General features: G+C 41.5%; 1 protein-coding gene across 2 annotated transcripts in view; it reads left to right on the top strand.

The window, feature by feature from the left end:
• The window catches only part of RNF144B (ring finger protein 144B), a 61,573-nt gene that overhangs the window by 18,581 nt on the left and 16,825 nt on the right, over window positions 1-26,167 (top strand). For both annotated transcript variants that reach the window (XM_026059533.1, XM_026059532.1), the window contains exons 3-4: window positions 15,568-15,672; window positions 24,471-24,531. In XM_026059533.1, coding sequence (XP_025915318.1) covers window positions 15,568-15,672; window positions 24,471-24,531 — 166 coding nt within the window. The remainder of the gene's footprint in view (window positions 1-15,567; window positions 15,673-24,470; window positions 24,532-26,167) is intronic.

Below are 26,167 nucleotides of genomic sequence, written 5' to 3'. Positions count from 1 at the left end.
TAATTTTTAAGAGAACATGCCTAAAAGGTGTGTGTGAAGATAATGGCTTTAAATTTAAAAATATGGAAATGTTAATATATTTGAAGTAGTCTCACTGTTCTCCAAGAATTCAGTGAGTCCGGTTTAGCATCATTAATAGTGCATTACTTTAACCTCAGTGTTAGCTCGGCAGAGGAATCCTTTCCCCTCTGGGGAAGGGAGGAGGACTGCTGAAGACTGTGCCGTGCAGAGCTGGGCTCTGTGCTCCTCTTGGGCAGTGGCTAAAGGGAGATGGCAGTGATGGCTAGGTAGGATTGCTGTTCCTACCTGTCCCCTGTCAGTGCTGTAGCTGCCACTCCTAACATACACCCCAACCCTGTCCAGTAGCAGGAAGACCATCAGCTGTTAGCTTGGCCTTCTAGTGGCACAACATTGGTGACGTGGAAAGTACAGCCACGGTGGTTTTCTCTCCGTGATCTTTGCTGGCTTTGTCCATGCCTAGAGCCAACCATAGGTGACAACTGAATGCTGCTGGGAGATGTGTTTAGACATGCTCTGCGTATTTCAGTGGGCTTAATATATCCTGGCTGTGGTTTTACTCGGTGTCCACCCTTTGTGTGGCTATCATTGCCTGCTCACCTCTGTCTTTCACAATTGCTTCCCGCTTGTTCTGAGTGTGCCTTTCCTGGGCATGATCTCAGGAATGGGTAGGGAAGGAACAGTTCCTTCTTGGTCAGGCTTTCGGCGTCAAGCAGCCACTATCTCTTTGTTTCTGAGACTGCTGGTGCCTAAGGTTGGCCAGAGGGCTGAGTCACTGCCTGCATGGCATGCTCTGTCCTTTCCTGCTTGCCACATGTGCTGAGATGGCCGTGAATACCGGTGGGCTGGCAGCAGCACAGCTTCTAGCCTGCCTTGGCTCCCTGCAGTTCCTCAGCGCCCATGAAGAAGCACCATGCTGTGTGACGCCAAGGCTCAGTGAACGGTCCTCTGCAGGTTGTGGGCCTTGAGAAGCACCAAGATGTTTTGTGGCAGTCTTAAAGAGAAAGGGAAATACAAGGCACTCTTAAAAACATGATGGAGAAGAGAGGAAGGTCAGTTGGCACCTGTAGCACAGGCCTGGTTGAAGATCTGCATCTGAACATCCTCCCAATGCATGTGTCTGTGATGATGTGAGAGAGAGAGGAAGTTCTTGCATCCTGTAATGAGGGAAGCTCTGGAAACTTTTAGTCTGTGTATATGCCTTTCCATCTTGAACCCAGAGCAGCTTGTGGGAGGCAGTGAGTTGCACTAGCCTGTCACTGGTAGCTTTGGACAGTGTCCAAAGAGCTGTGTGTTGCAGCACAGTGGTAGAAGCATGTGGCTGCAGAGTGTCTCTGTGTCAGAGCTTGCATGGGCAATAGCTCGGGGCACAGCCTTGCAGTAGCTGTGCTGATATGCAGTGCCGTGACTTTCCTCCCACCCATTCCAGGGCTTTTAGTTACCTTCACACTGCCCTTAAGATGGTTGCTGGGGCGATAGCTCAATCTTGAGCTACAGGATCCAAGGCCATGTTAGTTTTTGAGCTAGCAGTGCTTTCAGCTTGAATAGCTTATTATTATTATTTTTTTTATCACTAAGGCTAATTATATAGACCCAAGAGCGGTATTAAATTTGAAACAGAGGTTTGAGATATGGACATTATGTGTTCTACTCTACTAAAGTGAAACCATTGGTTTTGTTTAATTTTTGTTCTGTCACACAGATGAGGTCTTTTTTGTGTGCTAACCATTAACAATGGATCTGCACCTATGGCTGATTTTCACTGCAGCATTTCTGACTGTGGGGATAATTRGAAATTGTTACTATTTGGGCATATTGTGGGGAGTATCTCCTTTTCACTTGTAGCCTATAAAACTAAGGAATTTAAATGAATTAGAATTGTGTACAGATATTTTTCCAGCTTAGAAACTCTTGTAATAAATGTTATACCTCATAAAATCTGTATTCTAGCCAAAGTAAGTAAACTTCATTTAAGTATGTGTGTATTTCCCTTTTGGTCAAATGTTGCTATTAAGACAGGAATTTTTTCAACTACCTATAAACATCTTTACTCTCTCTGTTCAGAGAAGAAAAATCAGATGGCTTTGCAGGATACACTTGCCATCTTATTTGGTGGCCTGAACAAGTCTGAAGAGATATCAGCATTGCATTTCTGCAACATTTGTTGCTGTTGGCATAAGACTTCACTGAATGTGAGATAAAGCAAACATTTACACATCCCAAGAATCTGGAAATGGCTATAATGTACATCATGGCTTGCTTACACTGAGTTTGGATTACGTTAGGTTCAAATGGAAGTACAACTGAGTTTATTGTTTCTGAAGAGGACTGCACAGGGATGCTGCGAGGTATACTTTATCTGCAGAAATTTTGGGTCACTGCACTTCTTATTATTCAGGTCATTTCCTGTACCCATAAAACCTTTTTGGAGTGCCATGGTGTGGTGCATGTTGCTGTAACTGAACACCTACCTATGTGTCAGTTAGGGGGTTTGAGATTGCTGTGGTGGAAGTGTTCAGAAGACTGACAGGTCGCGCCATTTTCAAACTTTAAAACCAAACTACTAAATTCATTCATTAGCAGCACGCTTTGTGCTAGTGATTAGTTCTTGCACAATATTAATCACTGTTACTACATATGTAAAACTGTTAGTCTTTAACTCTTATATTGTAGATTAGTGGTGAGTATACAGCAGTGATGGCTGCAGCCTGGGGTGGTGGTTGTCACGGAGGCTGAGGCCAAGGCCATCGGTCCCAGGGGCTCCTAGATGAGAGAAGGGGGAACAAAGCCAGCTTGCATTCTTTTTTCTCCAATTGCTGCTTATGCCTCATGTTTTTATTCTACTTGCCCCATTCCCGGAAAGGGGGTCTCATCTGTTCCTGATACAGCTTATCTCGTTTTTATTTTATTTGTCTGGCCAGTCATCCTTCTTGCATGTTTGGCAGTATGTCCTTCCTATTTTCAATCCCTTGTGCTTATCTTTTCTTGAAACTTTTTGTTCCTTGGGTGCCTCCTATGTTCAGTGACACAAGTCTTTGCTCCTTTGGTTGTCACATGGCTCGCGTACATACGTAAAATGATTATACACTGTGTTTAGCTATGTCCTGACAGTGTTACAAAATACAGTATTTTACAACACTTATCTGGATCCAAAGCAAATATGAATTATATTCTGATTAATACACTTATGATTTCTAGGTGTAAGAGGCCTCTGCTTTGTCTATGGCATGCTAAATGAACCATATATAGTAAGCAAACCTACTCCTAGATACATTTTTAGGTGTCTTGGCAAAATGTCACAGAATCACAGAATCGCTGAGGTTGGAAGGGACCTCTGGAGATCATCTAGTCCAACCTCCCTGCTCAAGCAGGGTCACCTAGAGCACATTGCACAGGATTGCATCCAGGCGCGTTTTGAATATCTCCAGAGTAGGAGACTCCACCACCTCTCGGGGCAACCTGTTCCAGTGCTCTGTCACCCTCACAGTGAAAAAGTTTTTCCTCATGTTAAGATGGAAGTGTCTGTGTTTCGGTTTGTGCCCATTGCCTCGCGTCCTGTCGCTCGGCACCACTGAAAAGAGTCTGGCTCCATCCTCTCGACACCCTCCCTTCAGATACTTGTACACGTTGATAAGATCTCCTCTCAGCCTTCTCTTCTCCAGGCTAAACAGGCCCAGCTCTCTCAGCCTTTCCTCATAAGAGAGATGCTCCAGTCCCCTAATCATCTTTGTGGCCCTTCGCTGGACTTGCTCCAGTAGTGCCACATCCCTCTTGTACTGGGGAGCCCAGAACTGGACGCAGTACTCCAGATGTGGCCTCACCGGGGCTGAGTAGAGGGGGAGAATCACCTCCCTCGACCTGCTGGCAACACTCTTCCTGATGCAGCCCAGGATACCATTGGCCTTCTTGGCCACAAGGGCACATTGCTGCCTCATGCTTAACTTGGTGTCCACCAGCACTCCCAGGTCCTTCTCCGCAGAGCTGCTTTCCAGCAGGTCAACCCCCAACCTGTACTGCTGCATGGGGTTATTCCTCCCCAGGTGCAGGACCCTGCACTTCCCTTTGTTGAACTTCATGAGGTTCCTCTCYGCCCACCTCTCCAGCCTGTCCAAGTCTCTYTGAATGGCAGCACAGCCCTCTGGTGTATCGGCCACTCCTCCCAGTTTTGTATCGTCAGCAAACTTGCTGAGGGTGYACTCTGTGCCTTCATCCAGGTCATTGATGAAGAAGTTGAACAAGACTGGACCCAGGACTGACCCCTGGGGGACACCGCTAGCTACAGGCCTCCAACTAGACTCTGYRCCRCTGATCACAACYCTCTGAGCTCTGCCATTCAGCCAGTTCTCAATCCACCTCACTGTCCACTCATCTAACCCACACTTCCTGAGCTTGTCTATGAGGATGCTATGGGAGACAGTGTCAAAAGCCTTGCTGAAGTCWAGGTAGACAACATCCACTGCTCTCCCCTCATCTACCCAGCCAGTCATTCCATCATAGAAGGCTATCAGATTGGTTAGGCATGATTTCCCCTTGGTGAAGCCATGCTGACTACTCCTGATCACCTTCTTTTCCTCCACATGCGTGGAGATGGCTTCCAGGATGAGCTGCTCCATCACCTTTCCAGGGATGGAGGTGAGGCTGACTGGCCTGTAGTTCCCTGGGTCCTCCTTCTTGCCCTTTTTGAAGACTGGGGTGACACTGGCTTTCTTCCAGTCCTCGGGCACCTCTCCTGTTCTCCATGACCTTTCAAAGATGATGGAGAGTGGCTTAGCAATGACATCCGCCAGCTCCCTCAGCACTCGTGGGTGCATCCCATCAGGGCCCATGGATTTGTGGGTGTCAAGTTTGCTTAAATGATCTCTAACCCACTCCTCCTCCACCAAGGGAAAGTCTTCCTTCCTCCAGACTTTCTCTCTTGCCTCCAGGATCTGGGAGGTTGTTTGCCTCCCAAACAAGGAAACTCATAATTACCAAATATCCAAATACATTAAGCCCGGAGGAGCTATTGAATACAAATGAACAGTTCTGCATCTAAAACTATTTGTCTTCAAGTACAGGGACAAGCTGGCAGTTTGTTCTTTCCAGTGCTGTAAAGGTCCCAGAGTAGCCCTGTGGGGATACTCAATATTGGACCTGAAAGTTGTCTTTCCTCTGTCTGATGTAGAGAAGCTGCTTGCAGACAAGCATCAGTAGAACTGTGGGCCATGTGCTTATGCAGGGAAAAGGTATTATGGAATTGTCACATTAAAATGTGTAAAACTCAGTGGTACAGAAAGTTATTCTGTCTTGGTAAAAAGACTGAAAAAAACAGATGCTTGCCCAGCCTAGCTTTTCACAAACTATGTCAGGTTTCCTATATATTTGTGTCCTTTGTTCCTATGCTCCCTCTCCATATTCTCCCAGACATTGCCTGCTGCCCCTTCCTTGGACAAAAGTCAGGAAGGCCCTGGTGGGGTTGGAGCGAGGTGGTGCTGCCTGGCTGCTCCTGGGAATGGACCTGCCAGCTCCTCCCTGCCTTGCTTTGGTGGGGAAACTGCTTGGATACTCTCTTCTTTGCCCAGGCTTTGGTGCTCTTAAACTGGCAGGAAAGCATGCATCTGAGAGACTCCTGCCTTTCCAAAAGCTGGCTGAAACTGGAAATCAGCTGGGAGACCCAATGAGTGTTATGATCACATAAACCTCCCTTCCTCATGCTAGAAATGTCCTGGTAGCTGGAACATTATAAAATACCTTATGGACAGACAACGTCTGGAACTATTAAGGGCCTTACAGAAAACACAGGGTGAGTCTGTAGCCTGTAAGCACTCAACAAGATGAAATTTTACCATGTCTGGTAGGATTGTCCTGGTGGAAGAGATGACAGGATAAAATAGTGCAGTGCTGTTACAGAGAATGTAGTTTTGTGGGTCAGTAAATGTGTCAGCATGCCAGCGTCAGTCTCTCCCTCACATGCCAGTTCTGTTCTGTTTTGTCTTTGCTCTTTTTCCCTCTCTTCCTAAGTATTTCAGATTCCTGATGTGAGGCAGGTGAACAATAAATGGTGTTGCTGCTATTGGTGTCAAGCAGCAGCTTATATCCATATTGTGTGTTATTTACTGGAACATGGCTTGAGCTGCCTAAGACAACATATAACAAACTATGAAAACAAAAGATAATTTTACGTATTTGTTTCTGTGCTGTTAGTACATGTTTGTGCAGCATTGGCGTGACTCATCCTTCTTTTTTTCCAAGCTAATTCTTTGTTAGGTCTTGTATTTCTGAGAAGAGTGTGAGGTAACTGAGTTACAAAACGTGCAAAACAAATATAATGATGATCCACCTGTTTGTCATTATTGGCGCACACAATCCAGTCTAAATGAGATTAAGCTTCATGCAACCTTAAAAGGAGAAGCCAATGTGTAAAGTTGAATAGAAGCACAGGTAGCTTCTGTGCTGTCCTGAATATTCTGAAAGTAGAGTTTTATGATCAAATTTGACTTTTCTAATGACTTTTTTGTTTGTTTGGCACTTCTGAAAAATTCAGAGAGAGGGAGTCAATCAAGGTAAGATGAAATGATTTTTCCCCCCTTCAATTTATTACAACCAGAAAGTTTTAAAAAGTATGTTTTGAACTAAAACAGCTGGTTCTGAGCTTTTCTAGATTTAGTTTGAATTTTATTTTGTTTAAAAAGAATCAATGCATCAAACAACTTCAAATTGAAAAGTTTTTCTTTCTTTAAATGGGAGCTGCATTTAAACATTTTATGAGAGACTCCTTGAGGCAGAGGCCTAGAACAATTCTACTTTGTCTTCCTTCCGATGTTGATTTCTTCCCTTGCTCTTCTGTATGCCACTGAAGTGTGCAATAATTAGTGATCTTTCCATTTCCAACAAAGGTGTTTTATTTATTCTCTTCACTAAGATGCAAGACTCAACTCAAAGCAGCTGAAATACCTCTGGTTTATGAAACACTGTGCAACCGCTGTTAGTTTTCAAAGGTTTGGGAGAAAAAGATTTTCTGCTATAGCTATGCATGTGACAGCAGAGCCAGGGCTAGACGTTGGTAAGGAAGACTCTTTTGCTGCTCTTGACAGCCTGCTGCCCTTGGCAGCCACCTGCTTGGCTAGGCCAGGGCCCTGGGAAGCTGCAGCCACTGAGAGATGAGCTTGTGTGCTGCTGACAGCTACTTTTGCAGGAGGGGAAGGGAAAACCCTACTAGAAATAGGAATTTCTATGTTGCACTTCACCAGTAGGACCCTCCAAGGCTCCTTTTCTTCCTTTATTCCTTTCAGGAGCAGCTGTGTCCTGCCCTTCCTCCTTCTCTGGATGGCAAAATGTTGTTCATGTTTTGTCCATAGTTCACAAATGTTCACATTTTGTCCATAGTGCTGTGAAGCCTCAGACTGCTTTTGCAGAAAAGCACTGGGTGAACTGGAGACAGTGATGTGAAAGATCAGCATCATCAGCAAAAAGTATGGAAAGAAAAGCCTCAGAGGAGAGGAGTCTGTGTAGATCAAAGACAAGGGGGAGGTGGATCACACAGAGCGTGGGATGTCTGCTAAGTGGAACAAACATACATGCATACTCCAGTGAAAGACTGCTTAGTAAAACTTACTAGTAAGGGAAAATTTGGATTTGCTTTCATCTGCGGAACACTGGCTTTTGGCAGCTCTTTTTTTTCTTAGTGCTATTTTTTTGAGAAAGGATTCAATCCCTTCTTCCTCTCCCTCCTCTTTTCCCCATCCGAGGAGACACCTGCATGTGTTTGCGGCTGAACACTGTGTTCTCCTGTTCCGAAATAGCCGTTGTGCTGCAATGCCCCACTTACTTTATATAAAGCTCACCTCAGATTGTTTTCCATTTCCACCCACAGGTACCAAGCTGTTGAGTTCTGACATTTTGGATTTTTTTTTTCAGCTTGACTTTTGAAATGTCTCAGAATAGCTTTGTTTTAAAGTCATAAAAAAGAAAATGCCCACGCCTGCTAATATTGGCACTGAACCCATAGCGCTTTTATAGTATTTTAGATGGTTTCAGAACTTCTTGCATGCATTTCTGGACAGAATCACACCATGGGCAGAGTTAGCAGGGGTACCAAAAGGACATCACCACTGCCTTTTGATAAATGCTCCTCCTCAGGAAGAGGGGCTGCATGCCTTTGAAGTGAGCAGAGGTGGCAGCACACGGTGGTGGCGGAAGGAGGGAGCTGTGGGGGGGACAGGTGAGAAAGAGGCAGCCAAAATGTCTCATGACAGCAGTGCCTCTGTGAAGCAGATGTCATCTCCGTTTTACTGATGAAGAAGCAGATGTGAAGTAATTGTCAATGCCTCAGATTACAGCAGTAACAGAGCCAGCCCAGTGACAAGCCTCGTGGCCCTGTATTCACAGCTAGTTTGGTTTTGGAGTAGTGAGTTTCCCCGGTCTTGGTGGCTGTGGTACCACTTCATGGCATAGATTACCAGGAGCCTGCCCCTTCCTTACCCTGACTCTTGTGAAAGGCTGCCAGGATATGGAGGGCTGTGTGTAAATTGGTTTTAGAGTGTGTATCTGAGCAGAGTCTAGCAGCATGAGAGGTAGATCTGATGAGATAAAACTGATGACAGTGTATTTCTCAGACATGCTTGAAAGCTTGCCTTTTTTTTCTCTTTTTTTTTCTTTTTTTAAAGGGTTTTAGAGGAGCAGGAGGGTTGCCATTGTTATGTTGCCTTGTTGATGCTGTCATTTGGTCATGACAAAATAAAATGCTTGTCACTCATGTTTATCCTCCCCTTCTACTTAGCTAAAAGATGCCAATATCACATTTGAGATTAAAGGGCATTTTTTCACTTTCTTCTAAACATCTCTCTGAATAAGGCTCTTATGTGGCCTGATATACTGTCTGTTTGAAGGCAACTTCATTTATCACTGCACCTGGTCCTTAACAGTTAAAAATAGATTGAGAAATACAAATGTGTGCTTTATTGGATTTTTGGTTTTTGCTTTAAACCATGTCTATCCTAAGTTTATCTCTAACAAATTCATAAATGGCTATTTCTGTGTTTTTTTTTTTTTAACTTTTTCAATTGACAAAGCCCCCAAATTTTTCCCAAGTGAAGTGCAGATGCCTCTAAGACAACATAAGCCAACTGACAATAGACTTGATTTCTCTCTTTAAGTCCTGTTGAGGAATATTTGGGAGATTTTAGGAGCTCCTATACTACACAATGAAAGTGACTGGTCTATTTTATAGATTGAACATACAAGAGCACAGATGTCATGACAGTGATGAACATACTATGAAACATTATGTAGATCTGTCAGAAGCACTATGAGTGCTGTTTTGGTTCTGGGGCTTTTTTTTCTTCTTCTTTTTTTTTAAACATTTAATTGAATACACAATGCCATTGATTAAATGCTGGTTGGATCAGGCAGTTACTGTGGTGAATATTTAAAGTTCTGACAATAACAGTGCCAGCGAAGTCATAATACTACATATTAAAGTGTGTATTGTCATGTGTGTGCACTGAAGAATAGATGACATTTGTAAATGGTAAGAAAGAAATGAGAGCTGTTTCTTATTTAATAAAAAAAATACATGAACGCTGCACAGAACAGAGAATCCAAATGAAAACTAAAAGTCTATATGTTAATCTCTTCTGAATCATAAGATGAGACATACACATGGCCTCTGGAGTGCCAATTGAAAAATTATGTCTTTTCTCTCTCTCTCTCTCTCTCTCTCTCTAGCCTCCCCCACCCAGATTTTGAGATTGCAAAAAACCAAGGCTAAAATACTCCAAACCCAAAACCTATACAATTTTGAAGACCTAAATGTGGAAGAGAGATTTAACAATTTAAATCAGTCTTGCAGATATTAAAATGGAAATGTGAGGTTCTCTTAAATTTTCCGAAATTGAAAATTTCTTCAAGTTATACATTAATTGGAAAGTCTTTTTTCTTTTGGCAGAATACTATCATTGATTTCTTGCATTTTCAAATTTAATGTGGATCATGCTCTAATATTGCTTAAGAAATACTGTAGATTCTTTTTTCCTCCTTTTCACAGTAATCATGATGTTTAATTAAAGGAAAAGTCTTACAATTTCTGTATCAACTGCTACACAGTGGTCAGCTGCAATATTTGTATCATTTGACAGGAAAATAGGCCAGACCTTTCAGTTTCTTCTTAGCCATCCCTCCATCTCTCTCAAACTACCTGTTCRATTTTGTCATGTCACATACGTGGTTTCATTTCATGCTTTTATATTCAAACCAATGAGGTTGCATTTAGAAAGCTGAAGAGCTTCCTACAGATGGGAGAAGAGCAAAGTAATGGAATATGTCAACATACTTGGAAAAAGCAGTATGTAGGAATGATTGAGATTCATCTTTTGTCTCTGGTACAGAGAAGGTTATCTGAAAATGGCTTTGAATAGAAATGTAACATTTTGCAGTTAGAGGGATATAGTGCCTTTGTCACTTCATTACCTAGCAACATAATACTTAAGTTATAGTTCAAACTAATTCCTAAGTTAAAATGCAGAACTATTATGGTCTGTTTGCAGATTAAATACATTGCCAAACAGACTTCTATATTTTGGTCAGTACTTTAAAAATCCCTTCTATACAATATGCTTTGGAAAAAAAAAAGTTAAAGCTAGAGCAGCATGTGGGAGAAGTGTTGAAATGAAGAATCTATGAATAGCCTAAACAGAATTTTATATTCTTAGAGTTTACAGGTGACCATAGCAAAAACTCTTGAAGCTTACAGGAAGTGTTTTATTACTGAGAAAGGAATTCTTCTTACAGTTCTTGTTATAGTTGTGAATTGCTGGACTGGGCTTTTCAGTGCTTTTTTCAAGATTATTTCCTCTTGTTATGATAAATACTTTCTACAGCCTGTTAGTTCCAGGAGGGGAATGTGTACTTGGGGCATATATAAATACTTGAGTAAAATGTAATCTCTTCTATAAATCCTGTAAGGTAAAAATACATGCACATATGTTGCATGTAGTATAATAATTTGATCCAAGTACTTTACAGGCCTTAATTGACCAGGTATTCATGAGTAGCATTTTGTGAAGTAGGTAAATGGATATTAATCTTATTTCATTAAACTGGGGAAGCTGACGGACTGAAAGACAAAAACATAGTAAGGGGAAAAAAAAAAGAAATTCTTGCCCCAAAATGCTTAGAGAGCAAACTATTTGAAAGAGGTCTCTTTACACACTATGAATCTCAAATGAGGGGGTAAAATTATTCATAGTATAGTTTCCACTGAAGTTGACAGTAGTCCTACAGGAGCAAAACTTGGTTGAGGAAGTTAGTTTAGCACTTAGACCTTCTGTTAGATACACTGATTTTTGCTGGTGGAATTGCATTGTCACATTTGAATCGATCCTTCTTCCGTAATTGCATCAGATTTTATTTTGTGTCATACACAGAATACAAACAAATATGTACATGGTATAGTTGCTCGGCAGGTAAAATTTGAGTCAAGAAGAATGCAAATTGATTAAGGTGCATCTGCAGGTTTGGGAGTTAAAATTCCTTTGGTTTGTCTGTAGTCAGCAGGTTTCAAACCTGTTCAGTGAGGCCTTGATGAATTTTTATCCTGTGGCCTCAACCACTCTGCCACGACTACGTGAAGTTTTCCTGGAAACCTTGCTTTTCTGGTAGGAAGGTAGCCACGGGTGACTTGCTCTGGCCATGGACAACACAACTGCGGTACGATTCTCTCTGAAAGCTGCAGGTCCTGCACTGCAGCCACTCCAGCCACCGACTGTTCCCTGTGCTTGTGAATCACTGCACTGCGGGAAACTGCTTGTGGATAGGGGTGTGGAGCCCACGGATGCTGAGAACTGGTGATTTCTTGGGTGCTTGGATTAAGATCCTTTTAAGGAACTCTAATGTTGCGGATGGCTGAGTTCCTTGGTCTTGCCTTCATTTTGTAGACCAGTTAAATAGCATACATAGTTTGTGCATAGTTTTTCTAACTGGGATATTGTTGATTTTTGCAAACAAAAAGTACTAAAAGTTCTACCGTTTTATATCTATATAGTGTATTTTTCTCCATAGTGTAGGAGAACGTACTGCTGAGGAGGTGAATCACAATTCATTGTATAAACATTGAATCCTCTTTTCATCACATTTACAGCTTGTATATCTTTTCAGCTACTTTTATTTGCCACTTTTCAAGTAAGATGATAAAGTAGCAGCTGAGCTGTAAATAATAATAAAAAAACCTCTCTAAAAACAGTCCTGCTGCTTAAGTGAAGATRTATTTTAAAATTTTAGTAATTTTCCACCATCTCTTCTTTGATGCTACCTTGTGAAGGGCTGGGGGTGGGGAGGGCAAAAAGTTCAGTTCTGTACAAACTTAGATGAGGACTCAGGTAAAAAGCTCAATCCTTCAGTGATAAATGCGAAATGTTTCCTTCAAGGTTCCCAGCAGCTTTAAGCCCTTTCACCACCTTCTTGAATCGTACCCATAATCCCCTTTTCCAAGGCCAGAAAATTAAGGCAAAATATTTAGTATCTATAGAAACTATTTAATGGGGGTGTTTTCTGTGAAACATTTGAAGGTTCATGGTGCTGCAGAGACCTGTTATAAAATCTCTCCAACTCATCCCCTAAAAGCACAGCACCCTCTAAAAGTATAGCAGAAGTCTCAAATTACTAACTTCCCCTACAATTAAGCAGTGGGCTAGAAGAGACAGAGAATCCAGATGCATTAACAAAGTTCAGAAACCTCTGCTCTTCTGTCTCGATAACRCTAATGGTTTAGATATTGTATGTAGAAATTAAATTCAAAATTCATACGGTGGATAGAAGCTACTCAAGAGCTTCATGCCCGTCCTTCCGTGGAAGGATAATTGTCAGTGTTCTGAGCTTCTGTCCTAGAAGTCTAAATTAAGAACAAGCCTTTGGGCTGCTTCTAGGCCTGCAGTAACTTCTCAGGCTTTGTCCTCACTCGGTAGCTGGTTGACCTGAGCTGCCCCCAGAATACGAGTCTGCTGCATCATGCTGTCAGAACAGATTACTAAATATCAGCTGGCATCCCAGAAGAGGCAGAAGCCAGGATCTCACTAAAAGTAAAAGGTTGTTCTCCCATGCTTGTGGACAAATTAAGGCAAGCCAAATGCTTTGGAGGGGAACATTCCCCTTCCCTAAATGCTGCTGTGAGACTTGATCCAGAAAATAACCAGGTTTCTCCTGAGTGGCGGGAGCAAGATGCAAGGAGCATATGCTGGAGCATCACCTGCATACCTAAGAAACATATCCATCATGACACAATGCGTGTGGGCTTTGGGGACAGGAGCTGGAGGGCAGCATTTTCTGTTAGTGTCAGTCCTGGTGGGTGCTGGCTGCAGGCACAAACCAGGGAGTGAATTTGTTCAGCATTTGATGCAGGTGTTGCAGGGTCCTGGTAGCTCTGGTTATCTGGTTATCTAGGATATCTGCTCCTGGTCACCGCCAGGGTGTTGTCCCTGTTTACGCTTACTGCTTTGTGTGGGAGCTGTGTATCGTAGTGGGGTGATCTGATCCAGTGAGCAAACAGACTTTTTATAGTGTTCTGCCTAGATGCCTTTGCGGGAGGTCGTCAAGGGAATGGACAGGGCACTGAATTCGTTTGGATAATAAAGGAATAGCTCCTGATTAAATCCAAACCGACTTTCCCTGGGTAGCTAATAGTGCCTTCAGTTAATGACAGGCTTCCTTTTGGCTCTTCAGTTGTGGATATCTCCCTCACCTCCCACATACTACTTGCACCATCTCTTCTTTATAGCCTGCTCTGTTGCTTTCTTACAGGGACATATGCTGGATCAGAATCCTTAAGTGCTTAATCATCTAAATGTTTAAAGCTTACCATTTAGGTTATACCCCTACAAAGTTCTAAATAATTATGCTACAGATATTTACAAATCAAAAGTAAACTCATTTAAAATGCCAATAAGTTAAACAGATTCTATTTGCTTTGAAGTAATTTCTCTACATGGTTCATCAGAATTAACCAAAAAGGTGTGGACATTGACACTTCAGTGGAAAGACAGAATAGTAAGGAAACCTCATTTCCTTTTGGAAAACTCCTAAATAGCCTGATATTTAAGAGGGCACCAGCTTTCCAATAAAAATACAAATAAGGAATTTTCTTTAATCAGAGCACAATATGCAAGGCTTTATCAGAATGGTCCAAACTAATGTAGGCTTGAATGCCTATGAATATTGGAAAAGCTGTTTGTGAAGAGTCCCAGGGCTTTACCAGGGCTGACACTCCAGTTTGGCAGACAGGCAGAGGTCTCAAAGACCTTACACTTTTACATATTTCTAGAAAATTGACAGGTGACTAGAAAGGGAAACCCAAATTAGCCGCCCTAACGAGGGACAGTCAGGTAGTGCTCAACCCATTAGCTGTCCTCAGTGGCAGAAGGTGGATGGGGGCGTGGGGAGGGCTTGGGGGAGGGGGAAGGGGCGCCAGGGGAAGAAGCTGGCAGGGCTGAGAAGGAGGAGAGGTTTATCACATGGATGTGTAATACAAGTCTGCAGGGAACAAAGCTTCATTAGTCCTGCTGCTCGTAAAATATGTTATTTTTCATTTAAGATAAACTATGCAAGCTGATACCAAAATCTGCCAGAAATCCATGTCTTGTTATTTTGTTAGCAGTGATTTGCAATTTGTGGTATGTTTTCTCATTTTTTCGACCAGACTGTTGGTTTTTTATAATTGGAAGTCAGCTTGCTTACTTACCTGTGCAATCTTGAGATGAAAACTTAAGAGCACTGTTCTGTAGTCTGCTACACTAGTTTTCTGCCAGTTTGAAGACYGTATAACTTGTGCGAAATAGACAGGAGTTGTGGACCCCTAACATCCAAATCGGAAATATTGGAAACTGGCAGGCCAAGTAAAATGTTGGGGGAGGAGGGAAAGGCCTGCCATTCTTGTATAATGAAACAATGTGGAAACATTCATAAGAAGGTCTCCATGCTGGAAACGGACTTTGAACTCTTGCTCAATAGACCAGAGGGTGATGGTAGATCATGGAAATTATGTGATCTCTTTGGGAGGACTTGCGGGGGGAGGAGGGAACTGATCATTTCACATCTTCTAGAGCAGGTTAACCTTCTAGCCAGGATACAATCCTCTTCCCCCTTTTATGTTGCTGAGAGCAGTAGTCTTCTCCTCCTCCTTGTAACTGAGGTCTCCTACAATGGAGAGTCTGAATTAAGAAAGGGAAAGGAAAAACAAAACAGACAAAAGAGCAAAGCCTGTTTAATTAGTATGAAAGCCCCCCTATCCCCCAACCCTGGTTTAGTGGAGTCTAGATGTTAGTGCTGATGGATCTGACCTGGGTAAACGCAATGCTCGGCAGATGAAGTTATACATAATTAATTGTTCTTTGTTGCATTCTTTCCAATGCAATGACTTGTAGCATTCATACTTGTAATAATTGATGTTTTCTGTGTGCTGGAGCTTCAGGACAGCCAATTAAGGAAGTGGAGGTGGTAGCTGTGCAGTATCTCTAGCACCTGTGTGTTACCTATATGTGGGCTGTAACTTTCCATCATTTTTTTTTCTTTCCTTGTTTCTAGTGCCTAAAACAGTACATGCAGCTGGCAATTCAAGAAGGTTGTGGCTCTCCTATCACTTGTCCAGACATGGTATGCTTGAAACATGGGACCCTACAAGAAGCAGAGGTATCAGCACTTTTCTCTCTCTCTTTTTAACATAAACCCCCCAACCCTCCTTTATCTACATAATAAATATGATCATATACTTTTTCCTCCCTTTAATTACCTTTAATGAGCTTCTGGCAAGAAGCCTGACTGACAAGAGAAACTAGAAGCAAACAGATGTTTTCAAGGGTTTTGCCCTTTTTTCTTTCCCCCTGTGCCTTGAGGAAAGTCTTACCTGGCATCCAGACAACCCCTGAATTACCCATGCAGGTGACTTAACCAGAATACCCTGTATCCCAGAACTGCTGAATCTCCATTAGTACTGTCAATTAAATCAGATTTGATTTGACTACAAACACTGAAATTCTAGCACCTCTCAAAAGCCAAGGGCAAGAACTCATACTGATAGTAAGCAGGGCCAAGGTTTCTTCCTGCATGTCTTTGTTGGGCCGCAACAGAAAAATATTAAGACTGTGTATAATTGTACTGAAAGAAAGGTTATTGCACAGCACTGGGTGGAAGTTGGTCTTAAGAGGTGAAAAAAGTGTCTTAAGCCTCAAGGCAGAGGTGGGAGAGGGCTCAGAAGTGAGCTGGCATGTGCACCATCCCCTAGAGCAACATGAAGGCTCAATTTGAAGGCTGCATATGGAGAAGCTCAGTAGGAAATGTAGTTCTCAGACCTTCCTACACCATTCAGCGTAAAGGGATTCAAGAGGCCTGTAAATGCTCCTACCCTGCTGTCCAAAGATCTCTCAGCAATGCTCAGACAGCATCCTGGCTGATTTAGAGATGGTGTAAAGTTTCTAAATTGGGTTTAGCACCAAACCCATGACATGAGGAGGAGCTGTTGGCAGTGTGGCTGGAACCTTTATAGGTGCCAGCTATTCTGTGTGTCTAGAAAGCCATGGAAAACAGAGGGCAAATCTGATGTAGTCCTGCAGCTATTCTTGCCTGCTCTGAGTGCCAGGTAGGCCCCTGCTGGGCCTGGGAGTACAGGCAGAGAAAAGGTAGCCGCCACAAAGGATTTTGGCTGGCTTTGTGCATTCTCTCTGTATCTGTGTGCAGGGAGAAAATCAAGGAGAATCAGATCTCCATCCCTGAACTACAGAAAAGCCATTTATTATCTTCTGGGTATCCTTGAGCCCTATGTATACAACTGATGTAATTGTGCTGCATGTATCTAATCCTATTCAAATGCAATTGTTGGCAGTGGAATTCCCTGGTAAGTGTGAACAGTGGCTGTTTCCTTCAAAAATCTTTGTGCTTTGCAGTAAAAGCCATTGGAGTGGGCCCTAATAGCTAAGTTATTTCTCACAAGTATTTTAGGATGCTTATTTTCTGCTGCGGATGTGGCATTAAGGGACAAACTCAATTGCATTCAATTTTGAAATGGGATTTTCCCTCCAAGCAGGCATGCCAGTGATAGACCCATAGAGAGGCAAAAGCTTTGGCTTCAGATTAGAGACTTAATTTGTTCTGGTAAGGCTGGCAGTTGTGCTYTTCCTCTCTGCTCTGCCACAGAACCAGGAAGATCTCAGCATTGACAGATGTAGGGAATCACTAGGGAATCACTTCTGGCCAGGGAAGGAGTGCAGAGGAGCTGTGCAGAAGAAAACCCCAGCTTCTGTGGCTCTGTTAATATAAGGGAATGGGGATAACACCTCACACTGAGTTGGAGAGTTATCAAGAATACTTTTTCTCCAGAGAAGTACATGGTCTGCTCTCCAGCATGCATTTAAGATGGAGTGCTTAGCTGAATCAGCTGGGCCTGGGAGTCACAGCTACATTCGGTACAGCGTGCAGGCATATGGTGGAACTTTTCTTCTGCTGAACCCAGCGATCGTGGAAAGCAGTCAGCTGTTTCCTTTCCTCCTTTCTTCTGCGTAGACACAGAGAGGGCCTAACAATGTCCCACCTGTCGCACCAGATTGAAGGCAACTAGCCTTAATTGAAAATGCTGTTTTCAAAAACACTTACCAAATGGTAGGAAGAATTCTACTCTGTTAAGCTAGGGTTGTGAAGATACAGGAATTATAAAGATATATTTCCCATTAGTAAGCAGGAGCACATTCCAGGGCATGTGTTAACGGACCATTAGCTTTCCTACGGTGCTTTTGGGGGCTAGAAGCTGAATGACTAAACAACCCAAGATGTGCATTARTGGCCTGTGAATGAATGAATGTTCTGGAGCTCCCTTTTGGCAATGCACCTGTAGCATGAACCTTCTGCTTAAAAAGCAAGCAAACAAACAAGCCCCCAACCTGACTGCTTATGTATTTTACTAAATGCATATTTCTTTAATGAAGAATACCTAAAAAACCCAAGCAAATGTCTCTATTAATTTGAAAGGTTAGCATGTAAGGTATAGATTACATGAGCTCTCTGTATTTATTTTTTAGTCTCTATAAAGACTGTTCCATGTGAAAATGTGGCCTTTGAAAGCTATTACTTAAAGAATAGAACCTCATTCAGATGGTAAAAAATAAGATTAAATATGACTATTGTTTGGCATGGAAGTACTATTTAGAATTACAGATTATTCATTACATGGTCTGAAACTCCAGGCGTAAAAGTGTCAGCCTTCTTGCCTCCAAAGGGTCTGGATTTTTGGGCTCCAGCCTCTGGAAGGAAAAGATTCCTCTCCAGAACAGTGCCATGAAGAATAACATACCTCCGTTAGCCATTTTGTCTGCCATTCACTTGGTACACCTTAGTGCTGTTTATACTTGCGTAGTTAAAAGTTCCTTTTTTGAGCCCAATAAAATATGTTAATATATGCATGTAGGCTTTATTTTTCTTCTGAAAATGTTGTAACTGTTGCCTGTACAGGAGGGGAAAATAGTTGTGTCATCTCCCCCAATCTCCCCCTGTTAGCATGAGGGTTYTGAAAAGGTGTATTTTTCAGGTCGTGTCCATTTCAGTCTCTGCTGTGATTGAAGTTGATCAGGTACAGTTACAGTTTGAAGAAAAAATAGCAGTTCAAACCATCTTTCTCGTGGGAATGGTGTTAAATTGGTTTCTATACTTTGGGCTAAATTGTGTCTAATTGCATTAGCTAACACAATTGTCTTGTTTGCTTTTTAAATGCCTTTTGCCCTAGCCTGCAYGAGGGAGATAAGGTGAATTTAGGCATAATTTAAAGTGAAGAAAAGTCTTTTCATTGACTCAAATGCATTTTGGATTGAGCCCTCTTCACTGAGGAAACTGAATGATTAATAATACAGCTTATAATGAATGTTATTATTATGAAAGTTCCTCTACTTTCCTCTGTGAAGGTCCTTATTCAAGGTGTGTAACAGTTCTTCAGTGGTTTCCAGTGACCTATTTGTGTTCATTGTAACCAAAGTATGTCATAGCTTCTCAGTAAAATGAATCAGTTTGGTATTCAGTACTAAATTATTGGAGTCTTTTCTCTGTACTTGACTTGATTCTGACATACATGCATCCTTGTGTTGCTTTTTGTTTGGGCAAAACATTATATTTTAAACAGGTAAGAGAATTTGTTCTCTTATGTGTCACCAAGAAATTAACAACTATGAGAAGTAGGAAAGTGACTCTACAAGAGGCGTAGTACTGCTTATTTGCAGCATATAGGAGGTTCTGGGAGTTAAGGCTTTACTTTTTGTGAGCTAGAACATTGTGTCTCTCTGGAACAGAAGAAACTGTTTCAGGTTTTTATTCTTAAAAAAAATAAAATGAAGACTCATTTGAACAAAAAACCTGTACCTTTCAGTATTTTCAAAATATGTTTTTTAAAACTCCTGTTTTTTTTTTCTGTAATAAAATCTAGCTGAAACTAGTACGTTCCTTGGCAGTTTTTGTTTTGGACAAATAGTCCATTCAAACAGTAGGAACTGTTCCACTGGAGCACGTGAAATCAAGTGTAATCCTAGGTCATATCTTGACCTGTTATGTTAAGATAGCAGCTGCTTGTAGCATAGCTTGTTTTAAAGTAGAATTAATGGGTGTTGGTCGGGGGAGGCAGTGGTTTTGGYTACAGGCTCTATTTCAAATAGCTGGTTATGCAAAGAAGGAAAGTTTAAAAGCAATCTTGTTAAACAAGATGTTTGTCCTTTTGAGATCTAATAGTACAATAAACAAAACGGATTTGGATTCATGCCTGGAGGCAGGAGGTGGATGTAACATCTTAGGTTATGCAGTTCTCTTTAACAGCGTAGAGTTCTTCCATCTAGAATATTCCAGTCTCTGCTGGGAATATGCTCCATTGATTTAACTGGACCTAATCTAAATAAGGGATAATTTATCATGATTTGAAATGGTTCTACTTGGTGCAAATCCAATTACCAATGTAAGCCATGAAGCAGGGTAAGTCTCTAGCACACGCAGGGTCTCCTAATGCAGTGCTCACTCAGGTAATGTCTAGGGGCTTGTGCTTCTTTGCTATTTCTGATTCCTGTGTTGTTCTGAAGCTTGCAGAGCTGATGCCTGTGACCCATGTAATCTGATTTGGACTAAAACTGTGCAGCAGGCCCTAAGAGAGAGCCTGGTTTGAGCTCTCCTTTTGCCTCTGAGTTTGGCAAGCAGCATTGCCCCTTTGCATTCAGGGCAGTTTCTGCTGAGCTTCCCTCTGCCTGTGAAAGTGCCTGATCTATACCAGTGCTAAGCTTACCCAGGGCTGTCAGGTCCTTGTGAAGAGATGCTGAAATAGGACAGTGACCCAGATCTTAAAATTCTTAATTGCGTTATATTCTGTATATAGCTGAGCAAAAACCAAAAAAACAAAAAAATGCCCAAACCATTGGGAGTCAGTTTAAAATACCAGTTTTATTTTTAAATTGAAAATTGGTTTGCATTTTGCTAGGAGTGAATGAAATGGTAAAATGGGGAGGCAGGTGAGAAGATGTTGCAGGCAGACCCCTCTTTTTCAGGGTCAAAATTAAAACTTTTGTTCTTGCTATTTACCAGTTCTTAAATAAATCCAAAGGCAGCAAATGAGAGAGTCTTATGTTGTTTTTCCTTGTTCACTAAATGAGGCAGCAAATGAGAGAGTCTTATGTTGTTTTTCCTTGTCCACTAAATGAGAGAGAGCTTCTTGATGAAACTAGTGAACATGGTGTCTAGTAAAGAAAGGAGAAAGGAGAGGACATAATTCCCAACAACAAAGAGATCCCCCCCCCCAAAAAAAAAAAAGAAACCCACAGCCCCTGTTCTGCATTCCTTGCAAAATTCGACACTGCCTCTTTTTTAGCAGAGATTGGCAATGCAACCCTTTGGGGCAGCCTGATTGATGCTGCCAGTGCCAGATCTGTCCTTGCTATGCATCTGCTAAAGAGAGAAGCACTTGTCCTGGTAAACTTCCCTCTCTAGGCAGGATCGAGGGCTTGATTCATATGGGTGTGAAAGGAAGTAAGATCTATTCATTTTTCTTGATGGCCTCTTTGCACCTCCCTTGAAAGCCTGAGAATAGGTGGAGTGATGGTTTGCCCTTTCCACTGTGGTAGCCAGTGTTTAAAAACAGGGGAGTTGTTCTTCCTTGGCTCCTGGTGACTGCACTGCTGGAGTTGCAAGGAGCAGTCTGGTTCTCTGTAAACTGGACCCAATTATTCCAAACCCTTTCATTTTCCTTTCTTTGCTCTTTTGTCTCACGGAGTAATAACATCTCCAGTTATTGTACGATATTGGGCAACCTTTTGGACACTTGGCAAGGGTCCAGTTGGCACCTTTTGTGGTAATGAGCCTTCAAAATTTTGCTTTTTTTCCATTGACATACTTACTACAGGTGAAAGCTGCTGTTCTTAAGTAAAATTGTGCTCTGTGACAGCAGTACTGTATAACTGCAGAAGTTGCTTAAGATGTATAGAAAAACTGAAAGTTTATTTCAACTCGCAAAAGTCTGGTCTCAAATCAACATCTTTTCAGGAGAGAAGAGCCCTAATCTCTCATTTTCTTCAGAGGTGTTTGTTGTAGCTTTAACCTAGTATTAAACAAATAGCCCTAAAACTTCTCTTGTAACATTTCTCAGATGATCTTGTTACATTGAGTAATTTCTTAACCTAGAGTAAGAATAAGAAGTGTCTTGCTTTGTGAGGTATGCATGTTTTTTCTCTTTTGGTCCTTTGCCACCAGCTGTGTTGCTGGTTTGATTCCTACACCATTGTCTTCATCATCTGTTGAACCCATAGGTGTGTACAGCTGTGCAGGAGAGGAGGTGTTTCGGATGGACTCTCAGGTGGGGTTGGAGAAATGTTATGAACGTGAACATCAAGATCTGATGCTGAGTAGGAGGAGATAAACATTTAATCTCCATGCTGTGCTTATTGCTGTCCTTCACTATTAAGTGTAAATGAGATTAAAAGTTCCCTGAGGAAAGGATTTGCTGCTTTTTTGATAACCAGGGACCTGATACTAACATGTTTCATTTTTTTAAATTGAGGTTGTGCATACAGGTTTGCTATGGCTCTGAATTCAGGCAGTCACAGATTGTGCATTTCCTACATCAGGCATAAAGATACTAAATCTGTGAGGGGCTTCAGCTCAGCATCTTTCAGATTGATTTCCATGTGGATGATATCAGGAGTTGGTCTTTTGAAGCTCGGGAGAGTCCGTGGCAGAAGAAAGAGGCTGTGCTTGTTTGGCACCTGGAGCTATGTGCAGGGAAGGGGAGTCTGGGCTGTGATGAGGCTACATGGGAAGAAGTGTGGGGCTAGATGAAACCAGTGGGAAAGGCTGGCATGGTAAGTTCAGGTTTTAAATAGATGAAAAGGAAGCTCTCTGCACAGACTCTACAACCTGTTGAAATCCACATTAAAACTCTGCTCCCATTGAAATCAAAAAGGCTGATTTTTAATACATGGGAAATTTTGGGCTCAATAAAACTGATCCTGAAGAACTATTTGTAAAAACAAGAGCAAGCACAAAAAGACCCCAGTCAACTAAACTATCCACTCAAGTGGCTGTTAATCTTACAGTATTGAGACTCACTGTTTTAATTCAGTCATAATGGAGTAAAATTTTAAAGTATCTGCCAATGCTCACCAAGCTACAGAAAAACAGATGACTGTTTTTTGTTTTTCCAAACTATTTAGATTTCCAGCTGCCCTGGGGAGAGTGGGCAATACTGAAATGATGGGTTTGGTGTATTTTATATAATTTTATTGGTTGGCGTTGTTCTTTGCCAAAGCTGCTAAACTTCACTCTTTTTTTTTCATTTGATTAAGATTTCATTGTTTTTTTTCCAAGAATGTTTCAACTAACTTCTGATGAACAGGTGAAGAATTTCCCAGGAAGTTCACTGTTTCCTAGAGCCATATTGAAGGAATATGGTTTATCCCATAAAAATACCTAATATTAAAAATATTTTATACTCTATTTAGAATGAAAGCAGTATTTTGACCCCTAGGACTCCCTCACTAAGCTAAAAACATGTTCTTTAAAGATTTGTTGAAGTTTCACAGTTTGCTATCAAATCCTCTGATTCCTTCAATTATAAATCTTTTAAGCACCTTTGAACACTTAAATCTTGACATCAATGGCATTATTTTTTGTATGATGTTGGTTTAGGTCAAATAAATGATCCACATATCTGCCTTTGGAAAGCAATTTTAATTCCAACTTATTTGAGATCTTAAAGTGATTTCAGTTCTTATAATATACAAATGAATATATTCTTTACTTTTCTTTTTCCATCTATAGAAGCAAAATGTATTCACAGCATGATAGCAGTTTTTTTTTTTTTTTTGGTGGTCTTTGTATTTCTTCTCATGTGAATGCCTTGCAACACAACTCAGGAGGATAGCAATGACCAGTTTCCACTTCCCTGAGGGCAACATTTTGCCTTTTACAGTAATCTGAAGGACTGTAGTGGGGTACTGGATATGAGGGTTGACAGCCCTTCACTTTGAGCTACTGCCTCACAGTGCTTCAAAAGATCGGGTCTTATATTGGTATCAGTCTAGATTTATTCTTAGTAGAAGAGGAGGGCCTTGCGGTAGCTGAAGAGAAATTTTCAGTGTTGGTAGAAAATGTACAATGTTATGAATGGATCAAATAGAATGAAGTTAGATTTTTGAATCCAATAAACTCAGCTCCTGAGAGACCATGAAGTTTCATTTGAACACCTCCTTACACCATATACAGGTGTATTAGTCTTAAATAGGGTGCTCTTACAGAGACTATGGATTGGAAATAGAGCCTTTAGCCTTTTAGCTGCTAGTTCAGTTATGGTAATGCATAAAATACATTGGCAAAAACTGTTTGTCTATGCCAACTCAATCTCTTAACTTCAGTCCAGTTCCCAGTGGGCTGGTGTGTGTCTAAGGTAAATTCCAACAGCAACAGCATTAACTATCTTAGCCAAAAAGCCATGACATGGGTAAAAAATGGAAACCAGACTAGCTTCTACATTCCTGAAAGGTAACTGACCCCTTACACTAAGGTGGGGAGACATTAATGAGGAACCTTCCATTTTGGCTGTATTCTTGTGTATAAACAACAGACTTCAATCTCCAGGGCTGGCAATCTGTCACTGTTCATTACATTACATCAACATGAAACAAAATGGGGAACTTGAAATAAATCCGGAACCCACAAAGAAGACTTTCCTATGCATGGTAAAAAACATATGAGCTGAACTATTGAGCTGTGTGGCTTAAATAAGAGAGGTCAAGACCTAATTTATGCTTTGGAGAAGGAAGGCCAGGAACAGAGGAATGTGGTGGTAAAAAATGGGCAGGAAAAGAAGGTGGATTTGAGATCCAACTCAGGGATGCAAGCATGTAGAGCACCATGCTTACTAATTTTTTATTTTTTAAGTTTTTCTGTTTTTAACATTTTTTCTGTCCATTTGTTTCTCATTTCAGATTGCCTGTTTGGTACCTGTTGACCAGTTTCAGTTATACAAGAGACTGAAATTTGAACGAGGTGCAAATCTTTTTTTCTCCTATTACCTTGATTTTTAAAGTATCAGCGGAGGCAGCAGTATTAAATACTGCAGAGCTCTCTGCCTTAAGACGAAGCCTGTTGGGTGAGTAAGGAAAAGACTGATGCAACATCTTTGTTCTAAAATAGTTTAACTACAATCACTAGGTCCAACTCTGCTCCGTAGCCAAATCTGAAATGATTTCAATGGAACAGAATCAACAGCACCTTTCTGAAATATGACACTTTTACCTCAAGCTTGTGGGAAACACTCTCAGGCTATGTGTGTGAGGCTATGTCATCCTCCCTGCAGCGTGCTCATTCTGGCTCCTTGAGGCGATGGTTGTAGAGGAAGAATTAGAGAAGGTACCAGAGGCTTGCTCTGGGGTGTAGGGCTCACGCAGCCCTTTCGTACATCCATAGGGATCTTCAAACTTCTGAGGGAGACAGACCCTGTTGTCTGATGGGGATTTTTGCAAGCATCCCTACAAGATAGTTTGTCTTGCAGAAGCCTTGTATGTGTTCTTCTAGTACATTTAACATTTTCATGAGGGGTCATTTGGCTCCTCATTAGTCACTAAGGTCTATTAGTGAATAGGTTTGAAACCGAGGGTCTTACTGGGGCTAAGCTTTGGTATGACAGAAGTCAGCATTCTGGTTCAGGAGACTGTGCCTTGTCAAGGCTGAACAAGAAACTTAACTTGCTAGCCAGAAAGTTGAGGTCCCATGTTGATTTTAAAGACTGAAACCAAATTGAGAGTCTCAGCTGGAAGTTGTAGCATTTTTCCAAAGCAGTCATGCTGCAGTAGCTTGCAGGGTAGTGTGTCTGGGACTGATCTGCCCTAATGGTGCCTTTTTTCAAGCTTTCCTCCAAAGACTGTATTTGTGCTCATGCTCTACATGCATGCTTAGTTGCAGATGAATTATGAACATGCATAAAAATGCAGAGGTTCATAAAAGTTAGGCACAGTAATGCATTTTAAAAGATGGTCAAATAGAAGAAAATATGGGCTTGTACAGCACCTCATCTGACATGAAATGCAGTGGAATGACCATGAAGTACCAAAACAACAAAATGAGTGTACCCAAGTATACCCCAGAGTTCCTGGGCAAATGCAGATTATAGTTGTAGTTTGCAAGCACACAGGTGAAAAAACAAACAAAAAAACCCCATGCAAACCCCACTTTCATTCTTGATTTCTCTCTCTCATTTTACTTTCTTCTAGTTTGCCCTTAATTCCTTAGGAAGTCCTTCCAGTTTATAAGCCAAGCAGTGGTTTGTCTGCAGTAATAGACAGTGGAAATCAGAGCTTGTTAAATCAATGTATTAAAGGGTTAAGAAAGAGAGGCATTCTTATAACACATTAATCTGTTTTATATAAGAACTTTTTTTAACTGAAGACTGGGAAGCTAATGATTTCCTGGTATCTCCTTCTCTGTAACTAGCCAAAGCTGAACTCATGATCTTTTGTTCAATTCCCTGTTGTATCAATTTTTTTTTTACTGTCTCCCACTCACAGAAGCCTGTAACTTGTCTATTTTTTAAATCCTTCCCTTTTCCTTCACGCTTTAAACATCCAAGTCTAACAAATCCTTCTCCACCTCCACTACTCTCTTTATAATGTTTCTAAGATCTGTC

This window comes from Apteryx rowi, unplaced genomic scaffold (genome assembly GCF_003343035.1).
Source record: "Apteryx rowi isolate R43461 unplaced genomic scaffold, aptRow1 scaffold_159, whole genome shotgun sequence".
Classification (NCBI taxonomy): Eukaryota; Metazoa; Chordata; class Aves; order Apterygiformes; family Apterygidae; genus Apteryx; species Apteryx rowi.
Note: the sequence above shows the minus strand (reverse complement) of the source record. Positions and strands in the feature narration are given on the sequence as shown.